The 13685-nt window shown below is 40.7% G+C and overlaps 1 protein-coding gene across 2 annotated transcripts in view; it reads right to left on the bottom strand.

Moving 5' to 3' along the window:
- The window catches only part of phactr3a (phosphatase and actin regulator 3a), a 31581-nt gene that overhangs the window by 11713 nt on the left and 6183 nt on the right, over positions 1 to 13685 (bottom strand). For both annotated transcript variants that reach the window (XM_044352016.1, XM_044352015.1), the window contains exon 2: positions 1184 to 1348. In XM_044352016.1, coding sequence (XP_044207951.1) covers positions 1184 to 1348 — 165 coding nt within the window. The remainder of the gene's footprint in view (positions 1 to 1183; positions 1349 to 13685) is intronic.

Genomic DNA, 13685 nt, shown 5'->3' with positions numbered 1-13685 from the left:
TCAACCAATCAGCATGCAACCCTTCAAGGGATCAGGTGTATAAGTGAGTAGAGTGTGTTAGAGTTAGAGCAGCTACTGGAGAGATGGACTGCAGCAGACCTCTGATGTGACAAACTGTGTTTTAGCTCAATGACATTCACTCCTTAAATCACCTTGATTCAATAACACCCTCCCTTTCAGCAAGAGGATCACATTTAGCTTTGTGTTCAGCAAATGATATGACAAGACATACTGTAGATAAACCTGCTATGACTGCTTTTAAAAGCAGACACAAGGTGACTGTGATGATCCCACTATTACTGTTGAACAACTTGCAGTGAAATTGTATTGTGACAATATGATCATATTGTCTTCAGTTGTCCAAATTAATAAGTGGATAATAATCTTTTTTTTTCTTGTGTTGTACAAAAACAGCAAGGACATAATTATCTAATTTCCTGCTACCATCTTTGTTTGGATCAGGAAACAGAGTTGCAACTTGGCTAAAAATCTTTTTTATCGTGCAACAGGCAGAATATTTATTCATCCAGATGGTTAGAAGAAGCTTTGATGATTTTGGAAATACCTTCAGAACAGTTTTTCAAAGATCGCCATGTATTTATTTTTCTGAAAATTAGATTCATAGTTCTGTGCCTCAAATGTAATGGTAATATATGAGAGGTATAAATTGGGGCTGATGTCACATATAACACTAGAACAAAGTTCATTGCATTCAACCATAATTAGTTTTTTTAATATGTGATTTTGTTTGCGTTTGCCATATTGTGGTACATTTTGACATTGGCACAATATTTTTTATTGATGTTGTGATGCTGATGTCAACCATAGAGCCCAGTCCTTGTAAGAATCAAATAACACTCATTTCAGCAACACCCAACAAAGTATGTGTCAGCATTAAACCAACAAGCAGTGATTGTTCCTTTGTACACAATATCATGCTGTACACCTCAGTGATTTCAACAAAGAATGTATTCAAGTCTTATCTGGTGTCATTATAAATTGATGAGGACTGACTTCATCAAACGGTTAGAGTATGACTTGTCACATCTTTTCGCCCACACCCTCTCGTTATTTCTTCCTAACCTAATTCATTAGAGGAGATGAGGAGCATGTGAGAGTGCCTGCATCATTTTGTCTCCCTACAACATCAATTCACCCTCCACCCACCCACCCACCATTGTACCTGTGGAACTCTGCTTGAGCTTCTCATTTTTCTTTTTCCTCCACTTCCAGGGCTTGAAGAGGCGCCCCAGGGTGGCCAGCTTGCTGTTGCGGCGAATGGGTGGAGTGTGGACCCCCGACACCAGGCAACCTGTCCTCAGCACCCTCTGCTGGTCCAACACCTCTACTACAGTGACAGTGGAGATGGAGAAGAAGCCCAGAGAAGGGTTGAGAGTTGTTACGGGAGGATGAAATGAGGTACGGAAAGAGTGGGCGGGGGTGGGGACATAAAAGAGGAGAAGGAGTGTGTTGCAGTATACAGGTGAGGATACAGAGATGAAAGAAAATCACCACATATGTGCAGAAGTAGGTGAAAGGAGAGAGAGAGAGAGAGAGGGAGAGAGAAACCAGAGCACAATTAGTATCCTCACCTTACTGAATAAACCATGATGGACTCCAAGTGCTGTGAACAGATTGAATTAGAAAGACTAATTTGATCAAGGCACACTCCCTCACGGCTGTAATTTTCCTGCGAATCCCTTCCCCTCCAGCCATACGTCATGTATCAAAATAAATATCTTTCACGGTCCAAATTTGGAGGGAACACAAGAGCACACAGATACAGAGAGCCTCATAAGACTACAAAAGATGCATTTCCCCGGAGACCAACAGGTGTGCCAGCCTCACACTGGTTTCCCAGAAACAGCATCAGACTAGGCTGCCCGGTAAAGCAGGGCTGATATTTATTGTGTCAGCCTTCTTCTCTCAAATGTACTACTCCTCTGCCACATGCATATAATCGCTGTCCTGGTTCTCACAGGATATATATCTCCTAATTGATCAGTGTTTTCAGGTGGCACAAATATCGCTGCAATATGTTCCATAATGTCACAAAACAGGAACAAAACACAGGCAGCATACAGTGTGGTTTTATTATTTCATCCCCAAAAGCTCTGATGATTCCAGCGCTCATGTCTGTCTGTTTATGTTGCTTATGTCTGACAGTGGTGGAATCATATATGCATAAGGTAATACAAACCATACATAAACATCAGAAAATATTTGAACTGGTTTAGCAAATGATAAGCAGAAACAATAAAAATTATCCAATGAAAATAAAAGCCCAAAACAACAACAACAAAGTGAGATTTGATTTTCTAATAAATTCTATTGTAGATAAAAGACATGAAAACAAAAGGAAAAGTATGCAACAGTCTATGAAGTGTGCAGTCCATGATTTTAATTTATCTATAAATTATTGTGCTGTCATTCCTGCGCCATGCACAGAGAGCCCTTTTCTCTCTTCAAAGAAAACTTGGATTTCAATGGCTGATGTCTGTGACTCATATCAAGCAAAGTGTGGGTCTACAGGTCCATGTGCACACATTGCTGCCGGTGCACCCGCATCTAGTCACACAGCGAGCCAAGGAAGAGGAAATGTACAATGAATGTGATATATTTAAGAGCCACATACGTCAATGTGACAAAACCGGATCATATCTGCCTTAAGGAGGCTGATATCTTTGTTCAAATATTCAGCTGAGGAGGCAAGGATTTGTGATGGGGGGTTGGTGTTTGAAAGGGGGAGGAGGGGGTTGCAGAGTGGCTTAGGGTGTGATGTGGAGTACAGTGATGGAGGAGGGACGGTACAGCTGACTCCTTTTCACGCTTTTTTTTTTTTTTTTTGCAGCCCCTTGCTTCTTCCCTGAAGCACATGGGTGGGAGTAGAAAGAGGGTGGTGGTAGTGATTGGGGGGAGGAGAGGAAAGGGAAGGTGAGAAACAAATAAAGGAGAATAGATGAGATGTAAGGAGTTAATTTCCAGTTTGGTATTTGTCCCTAAAAGTTCGTGGAAACAGGTCAGTTGACCATGCGCGCCCGTCTCACTGTGTCATCATCACTACTGTCACACATGCAGCGTAGCAGACTAGGCGCCGTATGCAGAATCCAGGTCAAGCTTGAAGGAAACGCACCCAGTCGCTCAGAGAAAAAAAAAAGCTTAAGAGAAGGAGAGGGGGAGCAGGAGGGGTAGAGGCGTTATGTCTGTGTGAGAGAGGGAGAGAGTGTGTGTGGAGAGGAGGGAAGGAGAGAGGAGGTGGGGTCAGGCCCGCTGCTGTTGCCATGGCGACCACATCCAGATGCTGCCGCAGCAGTGGGAGCCAGCGGGAGGAGCGAGTCAGTCTGTCGCTTAGAGGAGGGGAGGAGAGAAGATAGGAGAAGAGAGGAGCCCCCTTCACAGATACTGCCACATCTAAAGCCAGTGGCAGCACCCAGTGCATTGTGGGTAGGGGGTGAAGCCACATGGAGAATGAGATCTGTCTGCATTTTGAAAGAGGGAAGGAGATTGGGGGGTAGGGGTGTGGGGGGGACAGAAAGGGGATTCCAGGGAGAAGAGGCGAAAAAGGAGAGATGGGAGGGGGCTGTTGCTATACGGAAGAGCTTGCAGGAGAATCTCGGCTCGCCCAATCACGGAGCAGCTATTTATAATGCATATCAAGTAACTCTTCATTTTTCATAGAAGGGTGGTTGTTCACAGAAAATGACAGTAGTCTGGGTAGAGCACAGGAATTAGGTGAAAACACATGCACGCACAGGGAGATTTCTTTTATCCGCTGGATGAGGAAGCATCGAAATGTGTGTCAGATAAACATGAATGGACTACATGCACCATGTGGCGATGATATGCAATTCTAATTAATATGCTAGTGCAAATAGGATTTATTGAATCCATGTGTCATGCTGATGCAGTGGACCAATAGTCCGCTTGCTGTATGCCAGTAGTCCCCCTTTAACACACAAGCCTGTGCACACTCTAATTCCAATCAGGCCATGGCATCACGGCTTTACACGGGATACAAGATAAAATTCTCAACAGAAAACATAATATTATTCACAAACAACCTCAAGAATACAAGCAAATATAAGCTCCAAATGCTACACTCTATACTGCATTAGTGCAGTGTGAACTCAAAAATGATTTAAGATTGGAATACAGTAGGCAATATGATAATGTGACTTGGCAAGAAAACTAAAACAGAGCGCGTTTGTGTGCCACCAGGGACCACACCCCACTTAACCAGCTTGTCAGCACATTCAAGAGCATTAGATCTCTCCCCACATGTACACATTGAGCACACCCTGCCTCACAAGTGCCTAAGGTGAGCTAAGCAACTGGAATATGTTCTTCTATTAAAATATAGGAAGTCTAAAAATCAAAGGTAACTCTTGAAAAAGAGCTTTGTCAACAATGAAGCGCCAAACACCCACATTTTTTGGAGTCTCTGTTGCTCTGTGGTGACACTGACATCCACAAAGGCAAAGAATGTGAGTCAGCAATGAATACAACTCTGAATCTGTTTGTGACCTTTTTCAGATTTAGCAAATCACACTGAGCAGAGGGATAATATCAAATGAAGAGAGGTTGTATGAGGCAAAGCCTTGCTTTGCTGAATCACCTGCTAGACCGATCAAATGAGTGGGTTTGTGTTTTTAAAGCTCTCTGTAGTATTAAAACATAAATCTGAATAAGACAGCACTCCACTATTAACCTAGTTGGCACCATTTGACTGCATTACAAATACATGAAACAAGTATTTATCATGTAACATCTTATTTTTACGAGCAGATGTTTAAACCTCTCAAACACAATCAGCATTCAGATCGCTGGAATATCAATGCTGAAAAGGCCTTAGAGGACTGTCAAGTGAGTAAAAAAATACCATTTGTCCTTCAAGTTACAGTTCAACATTTTCAGCTTAAAGTGAATGCAGCCAGGTGCACTCGCATGGTAATGTTGTGGATTTTGTCAACCTAGTGGCTGACTCAGACAATTTAAAGAAATTATCCAAATCAGTTAATCATAGTTTCATTTCTTTTGCCCTGCTAGTGGATTGGCTCCGAGGATGTCTGTCGGTCAGTCGGTCAACTAGTTTGGGTCAGATTAAAATATCTCAACAACCATTAAATGGATTGCCCTGAATTTTTTTTTAACAGACATTCATGTTTCCCGGGTGATGAATCTTAATGGCTTTGGTCATCTCCTGATGCCATCATCAAATCAAAAGAAAAAAAACAACAACTTTAGGTTATGACCAATAACGACATTCAACATTCGCATCATCCTCAACTGTACAGTGTATTTAGTGCTAATTAATGTTAGCATGCTAATTTGCGAAACTAAGATAGTGAACATGGTAAACATTATACCTGCTAAACATTCAAACATTGTACCTGCTAAACATTAGCATGTTGCTGTGCTAGAGTTAGCTTTAGCTCAAAGCACGGCAGTTAGGCTGTGTCCGAAATCACTACCTGTCTTCTATATAGTGCACAACATTTACATGTTTTTTTTTGGTAATATAATTTGAGGGCATTATAGGGTGTAGTGTCTAACATGAAAACAATCCTGCAATGAAATGCATCACATTTTATGGTTGGGAAATTACAGTTGTTGGACACTACACTCATCAATTATGACACAAAATGACAATGATTAATAGGTGTCCGAAATCTGAATTTACTGCTCTCTACAGAGTAAACTACTATGCCTATACTATACAGAGTGTAGTGAACGAGGGAATGAGGATGTAATTTCAGGCACAGCGTTAGTTACTATATTGTAGCTGCTGCAAGAACCTCCAAACCAAACCCGGGTCTAATAATAATCATCGCAGCTATAATATCAGGCTGCCAACCCTTCTCTGCAGGCCCCACAGAGCCTTGGTTCCTCGCTCCAGCCACCTTGTTCCTTCAACCCAGGCAACTGACAATGTGCCCTTGAATGGACCACCTCCTTACCCGTTGCCACGCCAGCTAACCTCTTCGCTTTACCCCCCTGGCTTTACAACTGTGCTGCCATCTGTCTGTAGCCCCGCTGCCTCAGGGGCCCGGCCACAGTCAGGGCACGCAGCTAACGACTAGCAGCAAGAGAGCGAAGAGCAGAAGGGCCGAAGCCACGTAAAATGAAGAGTACAAATGAGAAAGAAAGGCTGAGATCAGGAATGTCAGTGGCAAGCTATAGAGGGATTTATTAAAGGAAAGGCTGAGAGATTAATGAACGTGTTCACAAAAAAACTCTATTCAGGCTCTAAAAAAGAACAAAGTCCACTCGACATGGACATTTATCATATTTGAAAGCCTTGCTTTATAACACTTTCTTTCTTCTTATGAGATTTATTTTGTCATTTGAAATTTTACCCTATTCACAGATTTGCATATCCAATTACCAATATTCATTCCATCAAACTGCTTCAACAATACATAAATAATAAAATTACTATTTATTCTTCTCTTCAGGACATTTTCATTATGAAATTAATTTATAACAATTCACCATAACTGGCACTGACACACTGAGGTCATGTCCTTGTTTTTCTCATTTTTCATGTTTGTCCATTTCCATTTCTCATATAACAATATAGTTCATTGGAAGGCCCACTCTAGAGCACAACATTCTCATCTAACAATATATCCTGAATTAAATTATTACTTTAAAGGAAAAAAAAAACATTTTGTACCCTACTGAGCTGCTATTAAACTTAATAAATCAGTTCTGTCCTGAACAAACCTAAGCCATCTGTGTTCCTTAGATATGTGCTGAGATGACTCATCCTAACATGAATGATGTATACTGTAACTTGTTTGGGAAGAAAACTGATTTCTGGGAAAACAGGTGTAAGGCTACATGAGTCTGCAAAGGTCAAGCCTCTAGATCATCAAAGTGATTACAGCCCAAGTGTGAAACTCCAGCGTGTGGGCGACTGGCATCAAGAGAGTGAAATGATGTCAGTGAGGCCAGCAGCCAATAGGAAATGCCTGAGGCCCTTGTTTGCTACCATATGTTGGTGTTAAGAATGAGGACTAGTGGGTGGCTTCACGTGTAAGCCTTGCTGCAGCATCAACAAGAATCTAGTTCATTCTCAGCTTCGTATGACAGACTGCTCTGTTTTCACTCATCAGTTTAGATTTTTATAAACTTTTGTGGACAGATTGGGTTGTGGCAAGAACAAACTGATTGGATTTTGGTGGTGATCGCAAGAAGGTTCTTTATGACTGTTTTGTCAAAACTGAATTAGTCGGTCATTAGCGAGTGCATATTAAGTCTTTAATATTAAAAGGGGCATTCATCTGATTTTACACATCACCATCACTTTACTCAAAGTCAGCACTACTCGGCCTGTGAAAAAAGTTATATAAAATTTTCTTTGGTTCTAGAGGGAGCTTCACCAAGTCTGAAAAAAGTGCCCCATGTGATGTCATCGGGCTAATACGGGTTTGGCTTGGAGATGATCGTTCTTTAATGGAAAGCCTTTGTTACAAACTGTCTGTGTGAAGTTTGAAAGAGTTTTTGGAGCTTGACTCATACTAAGAATCATCAGAATCATCTTTGGTTTGGTTTGTTTTGTGACCATTATTTTCTAAATCTGCATCTAGCAAATCCCACAACTTTAGTGGCACACAAAAGTTGAAATCTAATTTGAGTGTGTAAATAATCACACAAGCAATTTAGTGTAATATAATAGAAAAGAAGACAACTAAAATGGCACTGATTTGATTTTTTTTTTTTTACATTAGTCCTGACATGCATATTCCTCTCAAGTCATATTGGCTTTCTTTTATTTTTTATACAACTTGTTGATATGTTCAAATAGCTATAACAAAAAAAAAGCCATCTCCATTTTACTCAAACGATGCTGAAACTTTAGAACTCAATATCTTCAAACTATCAAGAGATTTGCCCAACACTGGTGAAGATTTACACTCTACTACTGTTTACAGTACTATATAAAACATAGATGGTGATTCTTACACACACACACAAGCACATTCACATATGACACATTTACACACACACAGACACGCCTCTGCATTTCACCCTAAAAAAGACAGGCTATCTTTGACCAACTGTGAAAGCCTCACTGCAGGTATCACATCCACCCAGTGGGCCGAAAATGTTCCTGCTAAAAGTGCTTTTCCTGTCACCCACACAATAGGGCGAACCTCAGAAAAATGTCACTCCATTCTCTCCCATTAATCACCAAAAGAAGAAGAAGAAGAAGACCCTGAATGTGTCCAAGAAGACTTCCAGTCCACAGTTAAGTTTTGGGCTACGTTCCCATTATAAGAAATCTCATCCTATTCCACCAAAAAGCTTACTTCAATCAGGTAATGGAAGTCTTGGTTCACCCTTCAGTGCATCACATTAGTCTAACAAACTGCAAGATTCATATTGACTCATTCAGCTCCTTTTATATCTTTCAAAAGTGCTGCTTGCAAAAGCTTTACTTCTGCACAGAGATGGTTAATTATAAAATTACACTTTTAGACTCTGCTGACTAAAAAGTGGCTGGTGGCCTTGTTTAGAAATACATCCCTGCAACAAAAGGTCACAGCTTCAATCCTGCAAAAGCCTATGTGTCCATAAACAGTTTTAAACACAGCCTTGAGCAATATCCTGAACTCCTACTTACTCAGTCTTTTTTAATTCCTTGAGATGGCAATACATGTAAATGTGAGCCATCATGGCTTCGGCTGGAACCTGCTGGCACCAGTTTTACGTACAGGTGAGTTATCTGGGGGTTTACAATGGGGCGTGGGTGTTTTCAGTCAGCGAGGCTAGTTATAGTTTCCAGTAGTGGAGTCAGGTGGGTGAGCAATGGTGTGTAATTTATTCCTGTTATTTCCACTGATTTAGGTCAATGCCTGAAAAATTTATATTAAGCATGCTAAGTGTGTGCATGAGAGGAGAGGGAGAGGGAGCGATAGAGCATGTGTAAATACTCCCTGCAACCCACAAAGTGTGCGAGCACATGAGTGTTTGAGTACATGTTTTTGAGTCTACACTTAATACAGAAGCCGATAGCTCAGTTCCACTGGGTCCCCCCCACTCTGCAGGGAGGAGAGCACATTGTGGTCTCCAGGCAGGAGAGACAATGGGAGGTGCACAGAGAAACAGTACAAATCCCAACTGTTAGCACTGTAATCTCCAAACAAGTTCCCACAACCAAGATGCCACTCATATTTGGATTCCCTCAAGTGTGCAGCAAGCGTGGGATGGTTTGGGCCTATTAAAACATTTTGATGTAAGAGCCCAAGCAGTTGCTTCAACTAGAACGGGGAGCTGCTACACACAACTGAGTTAAAAATAGCATGACATTTTTCACCATGTTACTGTCTAAAAAGCTACATTTATTCCATGTGCTGGATATCACATAGATCAAACTCAGCCAGGATGAACAGTGGCCATCAGCTCATTTTGTGACACCAAATACATACATACACGAGTCTGTGGGCTAACTGTCCAGTAACTTCATTTGTCATGGATATATGGATATACTTTAACAGGAAAAGACATTACATGCATGGTCGTATTTGTCATTATGGCGTGTAATAACCATATCAATAGCCATGTCATGCATATCATGCAAGACATACTGAGGACATTAACCTGACACAGCAGATGGTTTGTTACACAGAACCATCTGAGAAGTCGTCCATGGAAACTGTTTGGAAAAGGGTGTGCACTTTAAAAAAATACTAGGTAGGTAGGTGACTGGATGAACCATCTGTCTATCACCGTCTGTCACCGTCTTACCTTGCGAGACAGCTGGATTTGCGACCCTGATTGGACACAAGCGCATAAATTGAAGCCAAAATGAGTCAGTCCTACAGCAAAATCTGTTGTGAAAGCTGTCTGGGACTGACAAAAAAACTGTCCACAAAAGAGTTTGCCCAGTTACGAAACACATTCCCTTGTATGACCACACAAAGTTCCCTGCAGTCCCCCTGTGCCAGAGAGATGCTGCTGTGATGAAAAAGACATTGTCTGGTAGTCAAACAGGTTTGGGCCATATGATGAAGCAGTGTTGATGAAGAAATTGCTAGAGGCCACTAACTCATCAATAATGACCACAAATTCTGTACTAAAGGCTTGGCCACAGTTCTAATAGCAGTTTTAATGGGATTGGATTGGAGCTTTTGGCTTACATGGATGTATGGGATGATTAAATTAAATGGGATTTGTGCCTGGATCGGCACATTGTGCTTCCTTCATTAATGTGTCATTGGTACACAAAAAAAGAGCTTTGCCCGGCCTCTTTCCCAGCAGATCAAGAGCCCGGCTGAGTCGAAGCATCTGTGATCTGGGACAGACTTATCAGCACACAGAACACGGCTCTGCTCGGTTCAGCAGCCTGCTGCAATGCAAAGGCTGGTGCTGTCCATGGTGCTGAAACTCACTCTGCTATAATTCTGACTGAAGCCAAAATCACCCCACATTTGCACCTTGGTGCACTACATTTCCTTTCCACCGTTTTATTTTGGTTGTTTCTTCATGTAAAAATGAACCACTATGTAGAGCCCTCAAAAACTCTCATTGGAACAAAAATAGAAGGTTGTATCTGTAATCGCTACTGCTCAATAACCATTGGTATTCACCATGTAGGGAACTATTTTTCTATTAACTATTATCATTTAGAGTGCTGATTATTTTCTCCATTGTTTAGTCCATGAGTGTAAAACAAAATAGTAAGAAAAAATTATTAAATTATTAAAATTAAATATTTAAAAAATTAATAATTAAATTAAAAAATTCCATCACAAGTTCCCAGAGCGCAAGGTGACGTCTCCAAATTACTCGTTTCAGTCAGCCCACAGTCCAAAACTCACAGATATTTCATTCCCTCACATTGGAGAAGCTGGAACCAGAGAATGTTGGCATTTTGCATGATAAATAACGGAAACAATTAACTGATTATTAAAATAGTTGATAAGTAAGGAGTTTCATATACTGTATTATACTGATCCCCCAAACTTTTCTATGTCATATATGATAGTAAACTGAATATCTTTGGATTGTGGACTGTTGGCTGATTGAAACTAACAATTTGAATACATTACCTTGGTCTGTTTGAAATTTTAACAGACATTTTTCACAATTTTCTGACTTTTTAAAGACAAAACGATTAATCAATTAATTGAGGAAATAATTGGTAGATTAATCAATAATGAATATAATCATTAGTCGCAGCCTGGCTCTTTACCAGTGAATGAAATCACAAATGGCATAATTTTAGATTCAAGTTGAAACTGTCTTTAAAGAGCTTTTCGATGTGTAGTTGTGATCAGGTGCTGCTCATTGTTTTATTTTTTTTTACAGTGTGTTCAGTGTATTTTTGCATTCTGTGTTGTTTTGAGTTTCTTTGTGCAGCTGTGTCTATTTGTGTAACAGCTTATTATGGACAGGTGTTGAAAACTAACATACACGTGGCTTTGGTCAATGCTATGTACCAACTACTCCTTACGAAAAAAAAAGCACTAAAATATATATATATACATACATATATATATATAGATATAGAATAGAGTAACTATTGAGTGTTTATTATGTAGGGAATAGTGAATAAGTGACGAACAGAGATATTTTGAACACTAGACACTCTTTCTTCCTCACACTGAGTCCAACAACACAATGAAATGCTTCAATTAATTTCCTTTTTATGACTGTATTCCTTCTAGTACAGTTATCTGATCTGGCTATGTATTTAATTTACCATCTCCTGAGAGGCTTTGGCAGAGCTGTTCAATAATACTGTAGTGTAAGTGCCTATCAAGCCAACAAAGCCACTCTATAGAAGGCCTCATACCATTTTCCCTCATCTCTGCGGTGGTTTAACGTCTGTCTGCCTCATCACACCTTAGATACATACATGAGTTTTACCGGCCTCTGCTTCATCCTCCGTCTTTCTCACTCCATCCTTAATCTATACCTCTTTACCGCCTGTTTCCTATGTTTCTCCATCACCAATAGGAGTGTTTATCAGCGACGCGGCCCAGGTTTTCCCTCTGCTCTCTTCATCTATCTCGGATTGAATCTGGCAGGTTCGTTAAGAGAGAGGGACACTGTGGCTATGCAGGTTTGAAGATACAATACACTGATTTATGTGTGTCTCTATGTGTGAGAGAGAAAGAGAGAGAGACACCAGCAGTGCTTCTGTGAATATTACAAACTAACTGATTGGAGAAGGTGGAAATAAGAAGATGGATACAGTAGGACTTTTGATTATGATATGACTTTTGGTATTGTGTCGCACAGCCTTACAAACCAATTTGAAAGGGAAGGAAAGATGGAGTGAGATGACTGAAGAATTCTTTAATGGATAATGTGAAAGGAGGAATATGGTATTTTTGGTTAATGCTGACCATCTTCCAAAGAATAGCAAGAGAAAGAAAGAAGAAAGTTATTTATCAAGCAAAATTTTAAAACACTCTTCACTGGTTCTTGCTAATCAAATATGAAAATGTACTGATTTTCTCTTGATTTGACACGTGAATTGAAACTCTCTAGACTGTGTTGGTCAGACAAAACAATATCTGGGAAATAAGAACTGGCATTGTTTTATTCTCATTCTTTTACATTAATTTCAGTGCAAAATATGTAATACTGTTCAGAAAACGACTCTTACATATATCTTGCTTGGCAGAGATTCACTAAACGCATCGTTAAAAAAGAGTTTCCAGTACCTGCTCACAGCTCACAATAACTGAACTTAATAAATTCAACTAAATCACGATGAATGATCCATCTCAAGCTGGTTTCAGGCCTCTGCGAGTTGATTTGTCATATGTTTGTTGGCAGACAGAAATCAAAAAAATCTAACAGATGAAGGTAAAAAGAGGAATTGAGTATTTTTAGGTATTAGATCACTTTAAGGTCTACACAGGCTCCACAGAAAACTGTCCAGGTACTGGAGCTGCCGCAGAGGCTTTCCAAATCAGACCCACACAGCCACTGCCTCTTTGTTAATGGTCTCCTATAGACCATCCATCATCTCACTGTGGCCAGTTAGCAATTAGGACAACTTCTTGGCTTTCTTTCAACAAAAGCCGCCGCCTCCTCATTTCTTTCTCTCCTCACACTGTTTCACTCTTATCCATCTCCTCTCTGCCTCCCTAATTCAGCCCCCTGTCCTTTTCTCTCCATCTCCTTTTCTTCTCCTTTCCTCCAAAATGTGTCTCCACTGTTCCACAGACTCAGCGCCCAGAGGAGTTTCCTCTCTTAGCTCTTTACCCCTCACAGCATAGTGTATGCAACTTCCTGAACTCAATTTAACCTCATCTTTTAAAGGCTAAATAGCTCCATTACATACTGCCTTTTCGCCGGGGTCTCTGACAGGTGTTCAGCACTATTTGGGTCTTCATTCTCTGTACTCTGAGGGCTGTCTGTTCAACTGCCTGATTGCCTTGTTCTGGCACATTTTGCGATTTTGTTTTTTTTTCTATTGCATGAGTTTTCACAAACCTGCCTGTTCTCCTGCAGATCAGTGCACACATGGATACACACGCCAAAAACATGCAGGTGTACACACACAAACAACAGCCGCAGCAACACATGGCTCAAACACTGTCGAATGCCTAATCTGCTCCGGCATCCACAGGGACCAGGCATGATGTAGAGCTTTTGTCGCTGGCGTCATATTTGTACTCCATTTTCATGGCCCGCTGAAAGACAGTGAGGGCGTCCACAGA

The sequence above is a fragment of the Thunnus albacares genome, chromosome 5 (genome assembly GCF_914725855.1).
Source record: "Thunnus albacares chromosome 5, fThuAlb1.1, whole genome shotgun sequence".
Taxonomy (NCBI): Eukaryota; Metazoa; Chordata; class Actinopteri; order Scombriformes; family Scombridae; genus Thunnus; species Thunnus albacares.
This window is presented reverse-complemented; position numbering and strand designations above follow the sequence as displayed.